The 24,228-nt window shown below is 44.6% G+C and overlaps 1 protein-coding gene across 3 annotated transcripts in view; it reads left to right on the top strand.

Moving 5' to 3' along the window:
- The window catches only part of LOC111857638 (dnaJ homolog subfamily B member 6-like), a 31,371-nt gene extending 7,362 nt beyond the window's left edge, over positions 1–24,009 (top strand). For 2 of the 3 annotated variants that reach the window (XM_023838724.2, XM_023838726.2), the window contains exons 2-10: positions 3,629–3,728; positions 5,998–6,107; positions 7,670–7,732; positions 7,973–8,074; positions 10,963–11,115; positions 11,645–11,828; positions 12,077–12,147; positions 21,479–21,637; positions 22,281–24,009. In XM_023838724.2, coding sequence (XP_023694492.1) covers positions 3,664–3,728; positions 5,998–6,107; positions 7,670–7,732; positions 7,973–8,074; positions 10,963–11,115; positions 11,645–11,828; positions 12,077–12,147; positions 21,479–21,637; positions 22,281–22,378 — 1,005 coding nt within the window. In that variant the 5' untranslated portion in view covers positions 3,629–3,663 and the 3' untranslated portion in view covers positions 22,379–24,009. Of the gene's footprint in view, positions 1–3,628; positions 3,729–5,997; positions 6,108–7,669; positions 7,733–7,972; positions 8,075–10,962; positions 11,116–11,644; positions 11,829–12,076; positions 12,891–21,478; positions 21,638–22,280 lie in introns of those variants that run through there. The other variant, XM_023838727.2, reaches the window with a different exon arrangement.
- Positions 24,010–24,228: the final 219 nt, after the last annotated feature.

The raw sequence follows: 24,228 nt of genomic DNA, 5'->3' as shown, positions 1-24,228 counted from the left end.
TAGAGGGGCATCTCTGGTGGTTATGCCCTCTGGCTGGAAAGGGCTTGCAAGACTAAAAATAGAGCAGACTGCCATACTGCCAGTGGCAAAGGGCAGCAGATTGGGTTGTTCACCGTTGTAAATCATTACTAACGGTTTGTCACGACTGGAGGAATAAGTAGCGAAAGTCGTTTAATGAGAATGTAGCTGGATTGGTTCTTTAGTCATGGGCCCTTTCCAGGAGCCTGTTTCACAAAGCTGGTGAAGTCAGGCTTCAAAGATAAGTTCCAGCTCGACAAAACGAAACGCATGCAATTCGAGATAAACGGTATCACAGCGATATCAGCAAACTATATCAAGTGATGTTTTCTTACTGAAGCCACGATTAGGCCTACTTCCTGAGCGCGTGCCCATAAAAGAGTGCCATGTGCAATAACCAGGCGGCCATGTAAGCATGGATCACAACAGGGTTAAGAACATAAGAAATTTACAAACGAGAGGGGGCCATCCGGCCCATCAAGCTCGTTTGGGTTACGTATTTTACGTATTTTAGTGCAGTGGAGCCGAGAATTATTGTGAAATATGAAGAATTCAAAAGATCAGTAACAACAATCAGCAACACTTGGGCTGCTGGCAAAGCTAGAAAGGCGTCCTGCACGACTGATGGCAAAAATGCATATGTACAGTTTGAGTGTTTTTAAGAAAATTGTCTTAATTTCTTAATGTGCTTTGCGGTTTTTGTAAAAAAAATCATAATCACAATCCCCTTTTTTATTCATTATTAAATAAACTTGTCACTCTTCAAAAGCCATTCAATACTCCTTTATCCATCACTCACACACCCACATACACGTACACACAACGTGGGTCTGTTGGCTCCGGAAGACAAAGATATTGACATTTTATTAGAGCGACGTTGATGTTCATTTACAATTACACCATTCGAAGTGATAAGGTATAGAATAAATGAACTAATTACTTTAAAGTGTGGTTTAAGCAATGGACTATGGAGGTATGGGGCACATCACTTGATTTTCAGATTATGTATTTCTATATATCTTTATTAATAATTGCACTATGTCCATTCACCACCAGCCAGTGAACATGAAGTGCACATGCAAACATTTAAATATTAATTAAAATTTGCCTGTACTGTAATCTGGAAAACCATGGGGTGTGCAAGGGTCACTATCAACTCAAAATGCTGAACCAATATATTGTTACAGCAGAGAGTGCCACTTTTCGTAGATAGTAACAAGGTTTTGCACACATTGCAAAAGGGCTCAAAACGCAGAAATGATCGGTGTGTATCTCTGCCCGTAGACGTCAAAGATCTGTGAGTAAAAATTGCCTGGCTTGCTTGTTGTAAGACATTACAGCTGGAAGACTGCGGTAAACATAGCTGTGCATCCGATATTCAGTCACAGGATTCTTATGGACAGGCCATTTCGAGAGTTTGGGAAAGCCCATTTGTTACACCCACTTCTTCCCTTTGATTGGTAGAAGCACTGTTTGAGGTCTGTGATCCTGAGACCTATCCTACTTCAGAGCAGGTTAGCCCTGTAGCACAAGTTACCATGGTGATATGTCCCGCTAAAAAGAGAACTAGCATTGTGATATTGAAAAATCCGAGTTACCTTAATGCAGGGGTCTCCAACTCCGGTCCTGGAGAGCTACTATCCAGTAGGTTTTTCTATCCCACTTGGCTTCTGATGAGCCACACCTGCTCCTGGTATTTACCTGAGAACAGGTGTGGCTCATCAGAAACCAGGTATGATAGAAAACCTACTGGACGGTAGCTCTCCAGGACTGGAGTTGGAGACCCCTGCCTTAATCCAATTAATCGTTTCCTTTCCTTGGATTATCCCCTGACCTCATTCAAGGTTAGATGGGGTTCAAGGTCTGGGTCAGAGTCACCAACCATGATGGTGATTTTGACCGTTCTATGGCTTCACATCTTTTTTTTAATAGCAGCGAAGTTGATAGCAATGGAATCATATACACTTCTAGAACTTAAAAAGCAATGCTGACAGGTGATGGCTTTGGCAATTAACTCAAAAACGCTTGATAAAGCTTCACATAAGCTTCAGCAAGAAGTAAGGCCTAGTTCTTAAGTATTGCAATGTGGTATTGAGAGTTCAGTGACTTTAAGAAACCAGAACTGTTGCTATTGTGATTTTTTTGTTTATATTATTGATATTCTTATGTTGCATTGTGCTTTTACTAGTCGCGATATACTCATTAATGCCATACGTTCTGTAATTTAAATACAGGAAACGATAACTGGAAAAGCAATGATATACAATGTTTACCAGCCATACAAACAGGGGAAAGCATTTTACATTAAGTACTTTGGTAAAAAAAAATTACAGTAATATTTTTGACCACCTTTTAATCTAAACTGTAAAAGTTTTTACAGTGGTCTAATTGAAACTGCTGACATTGCAAAATGTGTTCAGGTGCTGTATCACTAATAAGAAAACATGCTGCCCTATTGTGATAGTGTTTGATCTCTTATTTAAAGATGCCACTAGATTGTCAGTCTGTTCCTGAACAGTTAATTGTCACCATTCAACTGTCACTGCTGCCAGAAAGCATCAAGGTGCTCTCCTTTATGCTGGATGACTGCTGAACCTGCTGTTCTAAAGCGAAGCTATGGAGAAATTTTGCTCTCTTCCATTTTGTTTGTTCTGGGTTTTTTGTGGTTTTATCCGTTGCTTGCTTGAACCTTTATGATCTACTGTAATTTCAACAAGTCTGCTGTATTTACATAAACTGACCTAAATTAGGTTATATTTATCATGCTGGAAGATAAGGGCATAGGGTAATTATCAATACCAGGAACACAAAGAACGTACTTGTGTTCTTGGCAAGAGTGTTCTTGCTAACTTGTCTTCCAAGAATGAACATGGGACACAATAAATTATGGAATTGTTCTCATTGGTGAGGATTCAACTGATGCATCCTTGATATTTGGGGTGGGTCAAGGACAACATCCAGGGATTTTTACTGTTCTCTATACTTCTGTTCTGGTGTACTGGAACTGTACTTTGCCAGTGGAAGATGGCCTCAAATGAGCACGTGAGAATACAAGAATGGTCAAGTATGCATATTGAAACACAGTTTTCGTTAGGTGCAAGTTTAGGGGTAACAGCGGAGGGTCAAACCACCTATTGACAGTCCAGAGGTTCATGACCCCCTCCCATCCTTATCACAAGTACATGTCCTAACCTGCTGAGCCACACGCCCCCCTCCCCCAAACATTATGTAGAATTATGGACAACACCAACATAAGTATCTTACAAATTGTAACTTTAAATGTGAATTGTTTTCCAGTCCTAGCGACTAACGTTGATCTTTTTTCGACACTTGGATCACTGTTTTATCTGTGGGTTTAGGCGATGATGAGTGCCGCATGTCAGTTATGAAACTGTTACATTGGCAGCATTTCCCCAGGTCCTTGTGTTTCAGTACACTCACAACAATAGTAATGTAGTCTTAAATACTTTGGTGTTGACCCTCTGCAGACATATAGCCATCGTGCTATGAGTAGGGTGTGTTCAGGATGGAGTCCGATAAACATCCTGCTGTTTTTGTTTTTATGTCCACCTGCTACTCCCTTGTTTCTTACTACTTTCTTTCTCTATAGGTCACGACCATCGTGGATAGAGGCTGTGCCAAACCATGGTGGAATACTACCAGATATTAGGAGTACCTAGAAATGCCTCCCAGGAGGATATCAAAAAAGCGTGAGTGTCCACAACCCCTGTCCAACAAATACTATTAATATCCACTGCTGATGCTTTCAGCCGAGGTTGCGAAGGACGCAGTAGGCTAATTATATCTTGGACATAAATGAAACTGCCACTGAGAATGGGCGAACTTTTTTTGTGTAACTTTACCATAGGTCATTGCACAACGCCTGGTGATCTTGATTTTCCATTACTGATTTGTGTTGTGCGAGAGCTGCTATGGGCCTGGGGTACCTTGTATTCCGGGATGGGTGCTTGGCTGTAAACCACATTTAGTGCTCTTTTGAGGCTCATGGGTAAAATAAGTACTGACCGGCTCCTGAGAGGGTTACAGTGTCTGTCTGGCCAGTTTCATTATAATACATTATGTACCTTTTATGCCTTGTGAAACTTTTGGAGATCAGGGGCCTGTATCACAAAGTAATATTTAAAATGGACTTGATCTTCGCTAATTTGCTTTTAGCCTTATCTAACTTAGATCCAACAAGTTATCTAGCTCATTTGAAAATCTTGCTTTGTGATACAGAAGTCAGCTGGTTCTTCTTGTGACTTCTTGAGTTTTCGGTTCCCGTCGTTTTAATGTGCCCGGGTATTAACTGCCGTTAGAGTGCTGGTGTGCTGTATTGACATGTCGCTGCTGATTTTGTTTAACTCCCTTTGTTCCTGTCAGTTATGCGTTTGGTCTTTTGCCTGTATTAAACCGCAATGGTAGCTCTCCTCTTGTTTTTAACCTGTTCCCCTCATTCATTGAACATAACCAGTATTGCACTGGAATTTTTGTTTTCTGTGTGCATGGCTGGCTTGTGTGTGTCTAGTGGCCATATCCTTCAGAGCGTACTTTCGTTTTCTCTGAAAGAAATTACAATGTGGTGTTTTCAAAGGGGACAGGCTGGCATTCTTAATCTGCTGACGCATGTAGGGGAGTTAATCCACCTCTCTGCACCTTTTGACAGTACAGAGTATCGCCTCCCCCCCTCCTCACGGACCGGTCACTGGCTTCAGAAAACTGCTTTCCCTGCAGGATCAGTCTCAGTGTACCACGCTAGGGCTGTCACCCATTGTTAGTCTTTGTTTCCTGTTCAAGTTCTCAGGTCCCTTTTTAAATTCCGCCACAGCTATTTTCTGGATGGCTGGGGGGCACGCCAGGCGCCATCTGGCCAGTGTTGCTGGTGCATCTGTTCTATTAGATGAGCAACGGTTGCTACTTCTGCATAAAACATGTTGTATACAAGTGACTGTGCTAATGGCATTTCTTATGAGTGAATGGACACCTGTAACACCTGTGCTTTGTATCTGTAAATGCAGTCTCATTACAGCAGTGTCATTAGTGGGGAATGTACTCATGTACAGCCACGGAATCAATTGAGACCACTCTATATTTTTAAACAAATCTGCATTTTCAAATCCTGGTTTAATTGTGGCTCTGCTGGCAGAAGGCCACACTGAACTGCAGGTTGCTTCCAGGTTCAGTATTTCTAACATGGCAGTTCACAGGAATGAGGTGAAGCAGGAGACACTGGGAACGACCAGAAACCAGCCAGGTAAAGGGCGGAAGCAACGTTCTAATGCCAGAGATGACTGATATCTGACAGTTTCTCATGAATCTTAGGATGACATCAAGTGACCTTCAAAAGGAATGGGAAACGTTAAGAGAAGGTGTGAAGTGCATTGCTAGGACAGTCCACATCAGGCTCCTAGAAGCAAGGAAGATGCTGTTCATTAATGAGAATCAGAGAAGAACGAGGCTGAAGTTTTCAAAAGAAATATATATTACTCACAGACACACACACCCTTAAATTGAGAAACGAGTGAAACAAAAAATTGTGCCGTGGTGTGTGTGTGTTTTTTTTCTGCGCTGTATAATTTCACTAGTGATCCCAGGGGAGACTGGCTGCACTTTCCACATGCTGATGCTTAGAAAGGACAGTTGGCCTCCCCATATTGCTAAATGAATAACATTAGGCATGAAGAGTATTTTAAAGTGTGTGCTAAGGCGCTTCCTAGAAGCCACACTATTGGAGGCTGATCAACATGGCCCTTGAATAATAATAATAATAATAATGGTCCTAACCTTCAGGTGCCATGACCCAACTGGCAAAGAGATGCACAGTGTTGAGCTGTTTTGATCTTGGATACTTATTAATAACTATACAGATGTACTGTTATAGTATGTCATAGTTTAGGGTTATTGCTCAAGTTTGAAATGCTGTCTGACCGCTGTGATTTATACTGACCTTCATGTGTTTGTGTGTGTGTGTGTGTTTAGGTACAGAAAACTGGCATTAAAGTGGCACCCAGACAAAAACCCCGAAAACAAGGAGGAAGCAGAGCGGAAATTTAAAGAGCTTTCCGAGGCTTATGAAGTCCTGTCAGATGGTGAGATCTCCAAGTAAAGGCCAAAGGTTTTTGGCTGTGATGAATGTGGGTTACACTGTGGCTGCTCCACCAGTGCGTAGCGGTGCATTTTGGGAGCCTCTCAACAAATGTTGCCCTTTGTCCGCATGGTAGCTGGTTGTATTGAAGAATTTCAGGTGTATTTGGTGCAATGGTGCAGGTTTATGGTGTTAAATCAGACTCGCCAACCTGAACTTCGTTACCTAAATACCCAAACCTGAATTTGCATGTTTTACCTGAATTTGAATGTTTTACCTGAATTTGAATGTTTTACCTGAATTTGAATGCCAAATTTGACTTCATTTCCCAAACTTGAATTTATGTTGCCTATGTAGTAATAAAAATTCATGTTGTAAAATTCAGCTCTTGAATTCGGGTTGTCAGATTCAGGTTGGGAATGGGGTCAGACCAGAGCTCTCAAACTGCACTTCTTGCACATAGCTTCCCCCTGACCTTATGGAATGCTGTGCCTTTGATCGATAATGGCTGTCTGCTCTGTGGGTTGCTGCCACTCAAGCAGCCGTTTAGATTTTTTCCTTCGAGTACGGACTCTGCCTCAGCTTGTCTCATCATGTCTCAGCTGCTGTAAGACCGCTCACAATGTTGCCCTGCGGCAAGCTTTTTTGATCTTTAACGATCCTTCTCGATTTTCACTGTCGCCACTGTGGTCAACATTCGCTGTACATCATCACAAATGCCCCCAATTGAACTCGAACTGTAAAAACAGACTTGTCGTGGAAAATGAAACATTTCTCTCAATAAGGGAGTGTTAGGCTTCTCTATTTTGCTAGTGTCTGAACACTCCCAGCAATAGGAATGAAACACGTCACTATCTGATAAAATTAATAGTGTGGAATGTACGGTTTCCTGTGGCATTTCCACACACACTGGAGCTTAGACAACCTCTCAAAGACACTGAGGTTCACCATTAAGTTGACTAGATTGCAGCTTGTATTAAAAACCTTTAATGTCTTAGTAGCCTGTTTAAAATTATTATCTGCTATTAGGCTGTCAGCCACTAAAAAAAAAAAAAAAACACTGTAGAGGAGTTCAGTGGGGCTGAGCTGCTGTAGCCTGTGGATAGGGTGGTGGAATCAGTTTGTGAGAACTTCACAGGTTGAAGATTATAGGGACGGAACGTGTCCTGTGTGCTCAGTGCTTCGTTGGACCATGTCCATTAAAAGTTGGTGTAATCAAGGAGGTTGCTTGGTGTTTCTTAGCAAAAAAGCACAGAAGATACTACTTAAAGAAATCAAATATGTAATTGTTGGAGGGTTGGGATGCTCTGTCAGCCTGATGTCAGTCAAGGTCCTGTCAGACATAGATCATAAATAGGTGAATCAGTGTGCTGGTTTGAGTCATTGGCCTTGGGTTGCAGCCTGGGTGGGTTTCAGCAGTTAAGATGTGAACTAGTGTGCTAATGAGTAAGGTGGAGGCGAAGCAGTGAGTGTTTCCTTGAGAAGCTCTCAATCTCGTTCCTGACTCTGAACAGGGTCATAATTGTCCCGTTTTCTCTCCTGTGTCTCGCTGTCCTTGTCTGTCAGCCAACAAGAGAAACCTGTATGACGCATACGGCAAAGAAGGCTTATCTGGAAGTGGTGGAGGAGGTAAGTGTTTGGTTGGGTTGGTGCTGCTCCTCAATCCTAGAGAATTTGGTAATCCAGCAATCTAACTCAAACATAGCCAGTTTTGTGAATACGATGCTCCTCAATACATTTCTTTAATAAAGAAGAATCACACTGTTTTTTATAGCTCTTTCTTTTGATTCTCTGGGTTTGCCTCTTCCTCTGTGCCGTAACATGTTGACTTACGCCCCCCCCCCCCCCCCCCCCCCCACCCCACTTAAGGACATTATGGTGATCCATTCAGTGGAGGATTCACTTTCCGAAACCCGGAAGATGTCTTCAGGGAGTTTTTTGGCGGACGAGACCCATTCGCTAACTTCTTCGGTGAGTTTTTGTGTGTTGACTGTACTAAACATTAAACTTTATGTGGCAGTAATACACAACTTCTGTGAGGAATTCATGCAGAGAAAGATATAGTGAGACTGTGAGACATTCCTCAAAATGACACTGCATCAGGTTTCATTGCTGGTTTTTCCCCGTCTAGAGCCCTCTGATGATATGTTGCTGGTTAGTTATTGCTCAGCATGGTTTTACTTACTGGAAATGGAACTTTCCTGTCGAGCAGGCTGTACAGCGGCCAGCCGAGGGGTTCCAGTGTGGAATACGACGCCTCACTTCAACCCTTAGTTTTTCCGTTCACGCACATCTATTTTTAGGCATTCACAGTAGTGTCACGTCCCGAGTGCTGTGTTGCGACAATTGCCTATGTTCAGGTTGGTTTGCTTGGTCAGTTTCAGGTCTGTGAAGTTTGCGCTGGTGACAGTTTCAGTGTCAGGCCAGTGAAGCTCTGGATTGTCTGTCTTTATCACCATGAATTTTTAAGATGAGCGAGGAGATAGGAAGCATCCCACCTATTCTATGTTTCTGCTGTCTTCATAACATCGTTCAGTAACTCCATTTAGTAATGGCAGTAATACTGTTGGAAAGTTAGGAACTAGCTGGAATATGTTAGCAGGTGTTTGAAGCACATTATTTCCTCTGGACCTCCAGCTACTGTAACCACATTACAAGTTTGTTTGTTCTTTTTTCTTGTTTGTTTGTAGCTTTTCGTCAGTGTAAGCCCAGGATCATAGAGTAAGGTTGTGTTTTGTGTGGCTAATACCATTAGCTTGCTAGCAGAATTCTAAAAACAGAGCAATAGACAAAAATAGAGAATTCTAGAAACAAACATCTGTTGCTTTCAGACTACTGATTTTTGGTAATTAATGTATCGTTAAAGGTAAGTCTTTGTGAATTGGTGCCCTGTTCTCAGTTAAAGAATGGCATCTGTTCTGCATGTGTGTACACACAAACACGCGCATCTCTAAATAAGGAGACCTTTTGAAGCGCACGGTCCGTTAGCCAGTGCCAATGCTAGTGGCTGCATCATTCCTGTGGAATGTGATGGAAATAGCCTCCGTGGAAACAGCCAGGGGGGATTGATGCCACTACCCAGCAGTGGTCCTGCAGATGTGGCCAGCTGACCTTTGCGGCCGTCAGGTCAGCATGACAGCCCCAGAACACGATGTCTGAGCCCCTGTTAAATTACAAATCGGAGCTAACTGCTTTGCCTGTTGGCGGGCATGTAAGCCTTGCTATCTCACAGCAAGCGAGTCTGAAAGCTGACTTGGGATACAGTCAGACTCCCCTTCTAGAGGTGCTTCTATAATTAAACCATGTGCAGGTTACAGCAGCTGCTCGCCCCTCTGTCCTGTCTATGCTCACAAGGTTGTGATGGTTTCTCAGTGTTGCCTTGGTTACTTTCACATGCTCGTCATGGCACTTATGACTGGTAGTCACTCGCCTTGCCACACCCACTGCTTGTGCAATTCCTTCATGTGTTAAACTGGGGTATCTTCAAATCGCAGTCCTAGGTAATCTTGGGTCCCATAAGTGTTCATGGGATGCACCTTAGATATTTACATCTTTTGCTGTGTGCTTGGACTAAAGGTCACAGTGACTTAATTGGACTAATTAGTGGAACCAATTCCCGGAACTGCTATAAATAGAGATGGGATGTCTAAAGAACTGGGGCATTCTGGAATGTGATGGGTTCTTGGTGTGTCGTTAACTGGGCATGAAGGAATGTGCAGTGTGTCGAACCTGGAAGCAGCCAGCCGGCCACTTAAAGCCCCAGACAGGGCCCTGCTGTTGTATTTGAGAACTGATCTAACCTGAACTAAACCGGTGAAAAAACTGGCTAAGATGGCAAAAGGTGAACTGGTAGGTGAGCGCTTGCCCATTACTCTATGCTGCTGGTATGAGAACTATGGGGTCTGGTGCAGTCTGGAGGCACCGGTGACGTGTTCTGCACTGGCCTAGATTGTGGCTTGATTAGAAGGGGCTTTAAATGGAAACTGGCACAAGGCATCATGCAGGGTGGGGGGTCATGTGTCTGTTTCCAGAGGAGAAGCCTGGAGAAAGAGCTTCAGAGTCAGGGAGTCTTGGAGAGCTTGGCCTTTGGCTTCAGTCAGTGGTGTTTTTATCACCACAGTTCAAGCCCTTGCTAGCATATTAGTGCTTGGAATTATGAGCTTCTCAGTGAAACGGTATGAATAATGGGTCGCTCACTCATTTTACCTCCTAGACGTTCTGCTTGACACAGCATATGTGATTTCCTCCAAACTGGATTGTCAGTCTTCAGGGGGGCAAACTGGTGAGCCAAAAACAGCTGACAACAATAGGAAAGTATTTATTTATCATTGCCAGGATATGTTGGGTAGCCCCAAACAGTATGGAGCAATTACCTCATTCCTGATCATTCATCGTGCCATCAGAGTGCTTTCTGACTGCTGTGGGTAGGTGGGGAAATTCTTGTTTGTCGTCCATCATTTTTGTAACCATCCTTATTGGTCATAGAGGCCTAATAAAGGGGAAATAAAGAGCAATTAAAATCCTTGTTTTATTGCCGGTTTGTTTTGTCCAAGATTCCACAGTCATTCACTAGACTGATTGAGGTTAAGAAGTTACCTCAAGAGTTCAACAAGAGGCACCCCTTGCACACAAGCAAGCCATGGCTACAGTCTCAGCAGCCAAAAAAAAGATGTACCAAGCTGTACAGATATCTGACACTAAATTTGCAGTAATTTCTGTGGCAGAGTAACCACTGAGGTTTATGAAGCTCTCAGATGGTGCCAAAGTTCCCAGCAGTCTGTGCTTGACCATCACGCTCACGACGATGCAAAGCTGTCTCACCGTGTTCCCCTTCCCTCCCCCGCGCACTCGCCGCAAAGGCGACGACCCGTTCGACCCCTTTGGTGACTTCTTCGGCACGGGGCGCAGTCGGCACCGCGGTGTGAGCCGGAGCCGCACCACTGGCGGCTCCTTCTTCCAGGGCTTTGGAGGTTTCCCTGCCTTCGGCGCCGGCTTCTCTTCGTTTGACTCAGGTGAGGCCCCGCCGCTGGTGACCGCTGTGCTCGGAGGGGCTGCTTTGTGTTCATCCAAAGGTCCCGGAAGACATGCTCTAATGGAAATCTATGATGGAATTTTAATCACCTAGTAGCAGACTGTTACCCATCATTGTGTTAAGGGATTAATGCATAGCTTTGCTTTTTCGGGTCACTTCATCTGTAAATTTTACTGCGTTGGCCATTCTGTACAAATGTTTCTGTAAACCAGCAGTGTTCAGATGTTTACTTTGGTGTCTGGGTGCTGCTGGTCTCGGGATGAAGTCGCGTGTCGGTGTTGCTGGACGTCGGTGATGACGTTGGCCGGCCAGGCGTTGTGGGGAGTGTTGACCAGTCAGCATCATCCCGCTGGTGGTTTAACATGCAGCTGCTAGTCCTCCACTGATGTGTGAATGTCCATTGGGCCATTGCTAGTGATTGAGAGTGGATGCTGACCCGAGTGCTGATAGGTCGACGCTGTTCCACTTTGGGCCAATGGCCGCGGCCTGCCTCTTCCTCCCCCGCACAGGTTTCTCCTCCTTTGGCCAGCTGGGGAGCGGGGGGTTCACCTCATTCTCCTCCTCGTCGTTTGGTGGAGGCGGCGGTGGCGGTGGTGGCGGCGGCGGCGGGGGTGGCGGCGGTGGCATGGGAAACTTCCGGCAGGTGTCTACCTCCACCAAATTCATCAACGGCAGAAAAATCACCACAAAAAGGTACTGGATGGGCCCCACTGTCTGCCCAATGGGGCGGTCGTTTCAGCATTGGCGGGAACTTAATACCAGGACCTTTTGTAATTGACTTGCTTAATATTACGTAAATTGGCCTTGCTGGTCGGAAGTCATTTCCTGCTTTAAACCTGTCTGTTTTGGCTTCGTGGTTTGACCTTATGACCCCAGTTCAGTGCGCACTGCCACCTGAAATAACCGTGCCGGTGTCCCCTCCGCCCGAATCCCTCCCGCAGGATCGTCGAGAATGGCCAGGAGCGCGTGGAGGTGGAAGAGGACGGCCAGCTCAAATCCCTGACCGTCAATGGTAAGGAGCAACTCCTGCGACTGGAGCACAAGTGACGTGGCGGCAAGGCGTGAGCAGAGCACACTGGGCGGGCGCTCAGGCGTGCGAACACGCGCTCCCCATGTCACCCCGCACGATAGCGGCCCGCAAGCCCGGAGTACCTTTCCAAAAAGACGCGCCTCCATCCTGGCCGAACCATCCTCTGCGGAAGGCAGCTGCTGTAAATTACTCTATTCCAGGTTGTGTTCTTGTTTCGTTTCGTTTCGTTTAGTTTTGTTTGGGACCATCGTGTGACTAGAAGCAGAGTGTTTGAGTCTGCGGTTTTCGTGCCCCCCCCCCCCCCCCCCGTGCACACATTGCTGTGTTGCTCTTAAACACCCTTAGGCACTTGCAGCCTTCAGCAATCTGTTACATCCCAGTAAAGCATGACTGCTTCCTCATGCTGACTGTTCATGTAGAGACCTAAACACTCACGTAATAATCAACCCCTCCCTGTTTCCAGCTTTCTAACCTTTCCTCATTCATCTTTTGTACATCCATATAGATTAAATTATATTATATACTATTTCTGTCTTTTTGTTTTGAATACAGTGCTTTTCCCCCATTGCTGCATTGTTGCTAAATAGCTGTTTATATTAATGTTGTGGAAGAACAAAACTTAAGAACTAAGAATGAGGGGAAAAACACACAGGGGGTTTTGTGTACTTTGTTAAATGCATTTGGAACCAATAAATTGAGCATCCAGCCATTTTGGGGATGATGCAGTGGGGTGTGTGTGTGTGTGTGATTTTAACCTTTGCAGTCTCCCTCTCACCTGGGCTGTTACCCCCTGATGTCTGCTTGCTTGTCACCTCCTCACACAGGGGTCGCTCTGCATATCTAAAACATGCCTTTTACTTTCACTTTGTCACTACACTGGTCTGCAATGCACCTAATTTTCCTTAATCCACTAAACCGGTTAATGACAAACCAACCCAATCAATGTTTGCGGTTCAAAAGGTGGCTCTCTATAGCCTTCAATGATTGTTTCAAAATGTTTGTGTGCAGCTTAAATAACTTATGGGACAGTCCTCGTGAATTGAGTGACTGACGGATAAAGGTGACTTGAACCGCTTTGGGGAAGGCAGTGAATGGATTAATCTGTCACTACCTAACTCTGTGTGATTCAGCTCTAATCTGGTTTCCTGTTGACTATCTACTGCTCACTTGGGATCAGCATGATGTGTGTACCCACCAAAAGGGTAATTGGCCCTGGGGTATTCTTGGATATTTTCTGAATCCAGTTTGCAGAAAAAGAGACTTGTGTTGTGCAGTCAGCATATACAGGATTCACTTCAAAAATCCCATCGTTTCTGTGTTAGTAAATTTAAGGTAAGTTTCACAAGAAATCCTACTGTACCGGTATACGTTACTTCATTTACAGATGACATCCTATACCACCTCCAGCAGGTAATGTATGTGTACCCTAAAATGTCTTCTCATTTAGGGTGACTTGAGACACCCAAGGAACTTATATATGTAATGATGAACTATCATATAAAAGGCGTACCGCTGCACACAGTAAGACGTCATCTTTATTTTAATATAGCTAAACTATTACCTGACACCAGTAAGAGGTCTGCACGGCTTGCGTGATGAATACATTAATTTTACTCAGTCTATATAGGATCACCTACGAAAAATCGGGCTCAAAGGTGCACACGCAATGCAGAAAGCTGTCAAATGTCGTTTTCTAGCACCGAAAGCGTGGCGCGTAGAATGCCGCATACATGGCGAATTTTCGATCTACGTTATTAATGTTGCATATATAATTTAGCAAGTCTCTCCCCGCCAGCGTGGACGTTGACGCATGGCTCCGAGACATATTAAGACGTAGCTTTAAGTCGTTTTTTTAACTGGGGAAACTGTTCATTTGTTAAAAACAGCAGCTTGCATTTACGGGGATTATGGAAACTGGAACTAAGGCAGAATTTTTATTTTTATGAATATTTTCTGTTACATTTAACGCAACAGTATTATAACCGATAATGTTTACTGTAATATGTTCGTAGACGTGTCCAACAGTATATACAGGAAAAAAAAACATTTCGCCGGCATGCCTCCGTGCAGGTAAGCTTTCCAAACGATGCCTCCCAAATCTAATTGTGATGCAATGGCTCCACCTGCTGGTCATGTAGACCTTTTGCGCTTTGTGTTATAAAATATCAGGTGGCTTTAGTACGCTCAGGGTGAAGAAAGGAATAATACATTTTTAGATCAAATCTTAAATCCAACCCCGGTTATTCCTATCAAATTTTCTGTGTTCATGTGTGTATTTGTTACAGATTTACATAATTCTGCAATTCTAACACGTAAGTGTCCTGTACTGTATGAGTGCGCGTAAGTGTCCTGTACAATGTCCGCTGCACTGTGGGCGGCCGCCTACACGCTTGCCTGAGCACCCTCTCATGTGTTTGGGTGTGATTTTGGAGGCTCGCCTTGTTTCCCGTGTGGTTATGCTGCCCCCCTGCTTCCTCACATGCGGTCCCATTAGCACAGCCAGTTAGCCAATAATATTACTGTAAATACCCACACCCCTCCCATGCGGTCCCATTTGCACAGCCCGTTAGCCAATAATATTAATGTAAATACCCACACCCCTCCCATGCCCCAAGCCCTTTCTTCAGAAACTTGAAGGGATTGAGCATTACTGATTGGAGACTGTGACTGTCTGATTGGCAAGAATACTGCTAATATCTTTCTGGGGTCTATATCACAAAGTTGGGAGTTCAGCTGGACTTGCGATCCCCCCAGTCTGTGACACAGTTGTGACTGTGATAATTGTTTTCACGTTTTTAATACTCTGGAAATAATCTCACAGCCCCCCACGTTGGAAGCCCCTCAACAAAGATAAGGCCCATTTAAATTAGGCCGCCTTAAATCCAGCAAGTTTTCCCAAAAGGGTCTGGCTGCAGCCGCTCAGAACGTGCACTCTCAGCCACCTGCACTCTCAGCCACCTGCACGCTCAGCCACCTGCACGCTCAGCCACCTGCACGCTCAGCCACCTGCACTCTCAGCCACCTGCACGCTCAGCCACCTGCACGCTCAGCCACCTGCACGCTCAGCCACCTGCACGCTCAGCCACCTGCACGCTCAGCCACCTGCACGCTCAGCCACTGACGTCAGGTGCAAGCTCAGCCACAACAGGAAGTGCAACCGGGGAATCGTTAGTTGTGCTAATAAAGTGCTAATAAAGTGTAAAAATGGTAAGTTTTCGATTTACTGTCTTGCCAATTATGAACGATATGAAATATTCGTAATCATGTTAACATGTGCATATTTATGTTGTTTGGCTGGCCGTTGTTGGTTTATTTAAAATGTTAGATTTTGAATACCAGATCAAGTTAATCAAACTAAATGCTCGCATGTTATTCTTGTAATTATTAGCATCGTGGCTGTGGTAGCGTAGCGAGAGCACTAATGTTCAGACCCTGCTACTTTATTTTTTCCGTTGTTATTACAAGGAAAAATTAATTGTGCAATAATCATAGCTCGCTAACGGGCACACTGCGCGTGTCCCCTTATTCTATATATAACCACTGTTACATACATATACACACACATATATATATATATATATATATATATATATATATATATATATATATATATATATATATATATATATATATATATATATATATATATATATATACACTCACCTAAAGGATTATTAGGAACACCATACTAATACGGTGTTTGACCCCCTTTCGCCTTCAGAACTGCCTTAATTCTACGTGGCATTGATTCAACAAGGTGCTGAAAGCATTCTTTAGAAATGTTGGCCCATATTGATAGGATAGCATCTTGCAGTTGATGGAGATTTGTGGGATGCACATCCAGGGCACGAAGCTCCCGTTCCACCACATCCCAAAGATGCTCTTTTGGGTTGAGATCTGGTGACTGTGGGGGCCATTGTAGTACAGTGAACTCATTGTCATGTTCAAGAAACCAATTTGAAATTATTCGAGCTTTGTGACATGGTGCATCATCCTGCTGGAAGTAGCCATCAGAGGATGGGTACATGGTGGTCATAAAGGGATGGACATGGTCAGAAACAATGCTCAGGTAGGCCGTGGCATTTAAACGATGCCCAATTGGCACTAAGGGGCCTAAAGTGTGCCAGGAAAACATCCCCCACACCATTACACCACCACCACCAGCCTGCACAGTGGTAACAAGGCATGATGGATCCATGTTCTCATTCTGTTTACGCCAAATTCTGACTCTACCATTTGAATGTCTCAACAGAAATTGAGACTCATCAGACCAGGCAACATTTTTCCAGTCTTCAACTGTCCAATTTTGGTGAGCTTGTGCAAATTGTAGCCTCTTTTTCCTATTTGTAGTGGAGATGAGTGGTACCCGGTGGGGTCTTCTGCTGTTGTAGCCCATCCGCCTCAAGGTTGTGCGTGTTGTGGCTTCACAAATGCTTTGCTGCATACCTCGGTTGTAACGAGTTGTTATTTCAGTCAAAGTTGCTCTTCTATCAGCTTGAATCAGTCGGCCCATTCTCCTCTGACCTCTAACATCAACAAGGCATTTTCGCCCACAGGACTGCCGCATACTGGATGTTTTTCCCTTTGCACACCATTCTTTGTAAACCCTAGAAATGGTTGTGCGTGAAAATCCCAGTAACTGAGCAGACTGTGAAATACTCAGACCGGCCCGTCTGGCACCAACAACCATGCCACACTCAAAATTGCTTAAATCACCTTTCTTTCCCATTCTGACATTCAGTTTGGAGTTCAGGAGATTGTCTTGACCAGGACCACACCCCTAAATGCATTGAAGCAACTGCCATGTGATTGGTTGATTAGATAATTGCATTAATGAGAAATTGAACAGGTGTTCCTAATAAACCTTTAGGTGAGTGTATATACACATATATATACACATATATATACATATATATACACATATATATACATATATATACACATATATATACATATATACACACATATACACACACATATACACACATATATACACACATATACACACATATATACACACATATACACACACACATATATATATATATATATATATATAATCACACACACACACACACCATATTTATATGTGTGTGTGAAGAGAGTAAAATAGAATTTTAAAAAATCCTGTGTACAATTCTGTGCTATTAATAATCTTATGTATCGATCAGAACTGTAATACGTAATACACTTTACATATGCCATGAGGTACCAAACTGTGCTTAATAAAAGATGGATGGAAAAAAACAAGGATCACTGGTCACGACATCAGGAATCAAATGTTTATTTTTTTCAGATAAGAGATATAAAAAAAAAACTAAACTAAACAAACCAATAAGAACATCTAATTTAAATATACCCTGTGTATGATAATAAACTTGTCTTGCCTTGCCGTAAGGAGACCGATAAACGTTTTCCTGAAGACCAAATGAACAACTAAAAACTATATGCTGGAAACGAAGACACTCACAAGATAACTCCATGAAAAGCTCTTTAAAAGTAGAAATGTGTCTATTTTACCGTAAGATAACGTGAGCCAACTGGCTAGTAGTTTCCCTAACTGAAATAATTCACTCCAGTCAGAGAAAAAAGTTACTAACGCACTACATTGCAATAATGTATGGCATGAAATAAACTTGTAACTATATAATTCAGTAATACAAATAATAAACCTTAACATACCGTTCTGGCCTCAAGAATCAAGTTAGCGCTTGATTCCCTTGCACTTTTTTTTTATTTTTTATTAACGTCATCAAGCAGTTTAACACTACGAGGATTCCCCGGTTGCACTTCCTGTTATGGCTGAGCGTGCATCTGACGTCAGTAGCTGAGCGTGCTGGAGCTGAGAGTGCACGTTCTGAGTGGCTGCAGCCAGACCCTTCTCAGTTTTCTAGCTAACCAAGAAATCTTGCATCGTCATTTACTACTACTACTACTACTAATAATATAACTCTCCTCATCACATCAGTCTGTCACTTTATTCACGTGTAGCGTTAAGGTAATTTAAAACTTTTAATAGGTTCTTTCCTTTTCTTAAATATAAAATTGTGAAAGGTCAACTGTTTAGTGCTTAGCGGAGCAAATTTTCTAAACCAATCCGGCGAGTGCATGTAAGTTTCCAGAGTTCAATGTGAGGCACAAATGACTCCCTGTTTATCTGAAAGTTATGGGGCAATTCTGAAAACCGCCACACTGGAAGAAGCGGCACGATGTGAATCACGGTCCAAATAGAGTGAATGCCCAGCATGTCCATCTCAAGATGTAACAAAAATGCCACTATTAGAGTTTTTACTGATAGTTCTGGATTACTGTTGTCACGGTGTTGGCACGTAGCAATTACTTTTACTTAAACTTAGTGGATCCAACCCAGTGGGTAATTCGTAAAGTCCATCAAGGCTATTATCAGTCTTCCCAATGCTCACATCTGGGGCTGTTCTGGTCTCTGTGATACCCTCCACCTCTGCTGGCAGGCTGAGGTCTGGTAATGAATATGTCGCAACACTCGAAGGACAGCGGCCCCTCCCAGCCTGCGGCCCTGGTGGCCTAGTCTGGCTGTCAATCAAAAGACGTTGTCACGACAACCAAAGGCCAAATAAATCACGGAGAACCGCTAGGGGGCAGTCACTGATTTGGTCTGGGGCGTTGAAAAGGCGTTCGGTCTCAGTTCGGGACCGTCTGGTACATAAAACGATCCGTACAAAGATTGTAACTCTATGGTGTGCAACAAGGAATAATAATAATAACAACAACAACAACAATAGCCATATAATTGCATTATAATTACTCTAAACAAAAGACACAAAAATGTAATTAAATTATATTGATCAGGCCGCAGCTCGTGCTAGGGGTTTCCCTTGAGGAATTACATGTAATAAATGACAACATAAACAAATATCGATCATCCGAGACTTGGCTGAACAACAGCGCAAACACGTGACAAGCAATTATAATCTCGCCGCGCAGTCGAAGGTTACTGTTTAAAAAAAAATATCATTTTCCATGCTGTAGATTTTCAGTTTAACCAAGGGTCACGATGCGGATGCACCGTTTCCACCTTCCCCGAAACAGTTTCCCTCATTTTGGAACCTAATTAAGATGTTTTTTAATTCATGCGGGGGGGTGGGGGTCGGGGAGGGGGAGTCGATTTGCTTTGTTTTTCCTCCTTGCGGGGATTAAATGAGTCAGCCGAGTTCATTTTCCTTCCAGCTTCATTACCAAACCCTTCGTAGAGCGCTGTCTGATTAGAAAAGAAAACGTCATCCGAACGTTCATCGAACGTTGTCGTTATGTGTTCAAGTTCAAGACACAGTACTACCGCAGGAGTGCGCCCGGGCACTAATTACCTGCTGTCCTCTACCTGATGACACAGCCTGTAGGTATGACGTCAAAAGCTCCTAAATGAGAAATGGTCCTACCACGGGCCACGTGGGCGCTTTATATTTCCCCTTCTTTAATTACACGACACAATGGCGATGTAATCTCTCTGTAATCTCGCAGCATAATCACCCCCCCCCCCTTTCTGCCTCCGCTAATTCAATATAAATGTAAATTACAAATGCAGCGCAATAAAAGAAATCTCGTTGTTTTTTTATTTACATGACTATCCAACACAAACCGCGCTGTATGAAACACAAATGGCAAATAAATGCCAGGCTTGGAAAGAGGTGGCTGGAGGGGATGTTTTAACTTTAATCAAATTTGTCTTTGGCAATTTATTCTGTTGCTCTAATTGTTTTCGTACTTTATAGACCGAATACAAGAAGAAAAAAGAAGAAGAAATTACGTCTTAATAGGGGCTATTTCGACTGAAAAATATTTCAACTTCAGTGCTGCACAGCTATATAAATATGAACAAAGAGAATATATCACACATCCGTCTTCATTATTTTCAATGAAAAATGCATCTATGGAAAGTGGCATCTGTAAATTGTCCCCTACTGCCTGATTGTGTGTGGGAGTATGTGTCACCTGTAATGGACTGGCATCCCATCCAGGGTGCCCCCCCGCCTCGTGCCCTTCGATGGACTGGCATCCCGTCCAGGGTGTCCCCCCGCCTCGTGCCCTGTGATGGACTGGCATCCCGTCCAGGGTGTCCCCCCGCCTCGTGCCCTGTGATGGACTGGCATCCCGTCCAGGGTGTCCCCCCTACATCGTGCCCTGTGATGTACTGGCATCCCATCCAGGGTGTCCCCCCGCCTCGTGCCCTGTGATGGACTGGCATCCCGTCCAGGGTGTCCCCCCGCCTCGTGCCCTGTGATGGACTGGCATCCCGTCCAGGGTGTCCCCCCGCCTCGTGCCCTGTGATGGACTGGCATCCCGTCCAGGGTGTCCCCCCGCCTCGTGCCCTGTGATGGACTGGCATCCCGTCCAGGGTGTCCCCCCGCCTCGTGCCCTGTGATGGACTGGCATCCCGTCCAGGGTGTCCCCCCGCCTCGTGCCCTGTGATGGACTGGCATCCCGTCCAGGGTGTCCCCCCGCCTCGTGCCCTGTGATGGACTGGCATCCCGTCCAGGGTGTCCCCCCGCCTCGTGCCCTGTGATGGACTGGCATCCCGTCCAGGGTGTCCCCCCGCCTCGTGCCCTGTGATGGACTGGCATCCCGTCCAGGGTGTCCCCCCGCCTCGTGCCCTGTGATGGACTGGCATCCCGTCCAGGGTGTCCCCCCGCCTCGTGCCCTGTGATGGACTGGCATCCCGTCCAGGGTGTCCCCCCGCCTCGTGCCCTGTGATGGACTGGCATCCCGTCCAGGGTGTCCCCCCGTCTCGTGCCCTGTGATGGACTGGCATCCCGTCCAGGGTGTCCCCCCGTCTCGTGCCCTGTGATGGACTGGCATCCCGTCCAGGGTGTCCCCCCGTCTCGTGCCCTGTGATGGACTGGCATCCCGTCCAGGGTGTCCCCCCGTCTCGTGCCCTGTGATGGACTGGCATCCCGTCCAGGGTGTCCCCCCGTCTCGTGCCCTGTGATGGACTGGCATCCCGTCCAGGGTGTCCCCCCTGCCTCGTGCCCTGTGATGGACTGGCATCCCGTCCAGGGTGTCCCCCCTGCCTCGTGCCCTGTGATGGACTGGCATCCCGTCCAGGGTGTCCCCCCTGCCTCGTGTCCTTTGCTTCTTGGTATAGACTCCACATGAAACCCTGTAATGTACAACATTGTAATATGAATTAATTAAATTCTATAATTTGTACTTAGTAAAACCTACAATGTTTAAAATGTGAGGTGATCCTGAGCGCTACTCTTGAAGTAACTGCCCAGGCTGGGGAATTTTGCTTCATCTTCAAGAAAGCAGTCCTGTCAGTTATCTGTCTCCCACCCAGGTGTAGCTGACCAAGAGGCCCTGGAGGTGGAGCACCAACGCCGAAGGCAGAACCTTCTCCCCAGTGCTCCCTCTGTCCCCCGCTACCTGAGGCCTGCGCCACAGGGAGGCCCAGAGGAAGAGGAGGACCGTGGCTCCCCCAGCCTGGGCCAGGCCAGAGGTGGGTCCCTCAGTCCAGCCTTCACTCCTGGGGCCACGTCTCTGGGGGGCGGGGGGTAATGTCAAAGCTAAAAGCTTTACAGCTTCCTTAGACACTGCATCCCATTTTTCTCCCATTTTCCATATCATTCAGGCTGAGACTTTTGACTGCAATTATACAGAAGAAAAGAAACTCAACTTTCCTAGCTCAATGCACCTTCTGTAGACTGTCCGATTGATACGACTGGCCTAGTATTACACAATAGGGGGGGGGGTCATATTTGGTGGGGGTAGTGTGGTAGGTTCATCATCCGTAAAACAAGCCTGAGATATGTACGATAAAAGGTAATGCTACATTGTATGATAGTCACATGTAAAGAATGAATTGCACTTTATAGCTGGGTTTAACCATCACCTCTACCCGCCCCCCCTATTGTGTAGTGGAAGCAATTAGCTCAAGCAAATAGGCAGACATTAGACCAGTCCAGACAAGATGAATCACCTGGTTGTAGGCTATTGAGTGCACCAGAGACTAAGTACTTTGAGCCACAGGTTTCTGTAGATTATTTGTAAGTGATGTTTGAGAGGGAAGTTCACTGCAGCCTGGCTGGGCGACTCTGCCCGCGTATTAATAGTGCATTTACCAGTTATGTGTCTCTACTCAGGTCACGTGGACACTAAGCGGAGGAAATCATGGCTGAGGGAAGAAGGCAAGAAGAAGAAGGCGCCGAAGCTGGTCCACCGAATAGGCGGCTGGCTTTAGGGATGTGTCACCTCGAAGGGGGGGGGGGGGGGGCGTTAAACAAAGCCCAGTGTCACTGTTTTTAGGATCTTTAGCCTTACTGAGACATCGCTTTACTCTCTTAACTCAGTGCAGTTTTGCCATAAGGAAGTCAGTAGCCTTCACTTTCCCATTGGTTCACCTGGGTCCACAGCAATGTCCACTAGTTGCAGAAATGCCAAATCTGTCCCACCACGACCAAGCCAGTCATCAGTTCTGATGGATCTGGTCAGCGGCACTACAGCTTGACATCCCTGAGCAGAGCTTAAAAAGGGCTGCCAACTTTGGTCAGCTGGCTGGAATGAGATTTTAATTTCGAGACAAGTCTGCACATGCATTTACATGTATGTGACAGGTTTATTACCTTGTAAATAGTCTCTCGGGTTTGCAAACTGCCCCAGTGTTTTTGATGTAGCTAATTTCAGGTTTATAATGGAATAATATAGATTTGCTGTAAGATTTTGTGTGCGAGCATGAGAATCTGAAAGTGTGTCACCCCTGATGCGTGACAGCTGGCAACCCTGGCAACTCAGAATGCACAAATCGACTCGCTTGCATGGATGAAACTAAAGGACAGTAGGACACAAAAACATTCAATTGCTGTTGACTTTGTTCCGTTTTTTTTTTTTTTTTTTTTTTGAAAAATGACATCATTGTCGGCCTGTGACTCCACCTCCATTCAGCCTCCATCCTCACACCATTTTATGTAATTTCCCACAATGCATTAGATAGGGGGAAAAGGATTCTGGGATAACTGCTGCAAATTTGATTTGGTGGGGAAGTTGCAAGATGTGCAAGGTAGGCAGCAGGCCCATAGACAAAAAAATTGTAGGGGGTTGGGCAATCCTACCGATAGGTCCCTTTCAGTAGGATTGCCAACTAGGGTTGTGTTCAAACTCGTTATTTTAATACCTGGTTATGTGCTGGTAGGCAGACAGGTAGTCACTGGTAATTCTGGGCGAGGGAAAAGACAAGATTGGCATTTCTCACGATTCAACATGCATTTACGGCGAGAGTCTCCAAGCTGTTCTGTAGCATCCACATGCAAGGGTGAATGCAATCTCTGTGTGAAAACGCTTCATTATAAAAGTCATTATGTCTAAAGGCACCTCTGACGTGACAATATGCATTGTGAGGTTGGTCTCAGCTTCCCAGCAGACTTGCGACTGTACTTAATTAATCGGCATGATTGCACTAAATATCATGCTGAAACACCGGAACCCAGTCTATAACAAACCTATATTTAGGCAATTTACTGCGCTGGATAAAATATGGATGTTTGTTCGTACCCTAGAGAGCTTCGAGTACCACGTGGTGATTTTCCTCTCTTGACCTTTTTAATGCAGAATTGCTTCCTTCGGCCTCTGTAGTGCGAAAGCATTAACACTTGCATGCATAACAGGTTCAGAGTCTCTCCTGCTTTTCATTAAAACTCACACAGCGCGAAAAGGTGGGGTAAACTTAGTACCCTTTCATAACCATTGTAACGTGGTTTACTTTTGTGATGATTTGTTGTATGAAAACATATTATCTATACGAATCGTAGATAAATGTGAATGAATACAGTCGTTTTCTATATAAAAGGTGCCAATAAAGCTAAAATTAGAATAAAATGCGTTGTTTGTTTTCCTTATTTAGTATAGCTAAATTAAATCATTTGTAGTTGGATCTCAAACGCGGAATTAAAGTCGATTTAATTGCCATATTTCCCATTTATTCGGATCTGACTTCTGAAACAATTTATATGTAATTACCGCGTAATACACTCAAAGTGGACTTTTTTATTTTGCATTAGCTTGGATCGAAATGAGGCGAAATGCCAAATTAATTCT

Source organism: Paramormyrops kingsleyae, chromosome 4 (genome assembly GCF_048594095.1).
Source record: "Paramormyrops kingsleyae isolate MSU_618 chromosome 4, PKINGS_0.4, whole genome shotgun sequence".
In the NCBI taxonomy this organism is placed as follows: Eukaryota; Metazoa; Chordata; class Actinopteri; order Osteoglossiformes; family Mormyridae; genus Paramormyrops; species Paramormyrops kingsleyae.
Note: the sequence above shows the minus strand (reverse complement) of the source record. Positions and strands in the feature narration are given on the sequence as shown.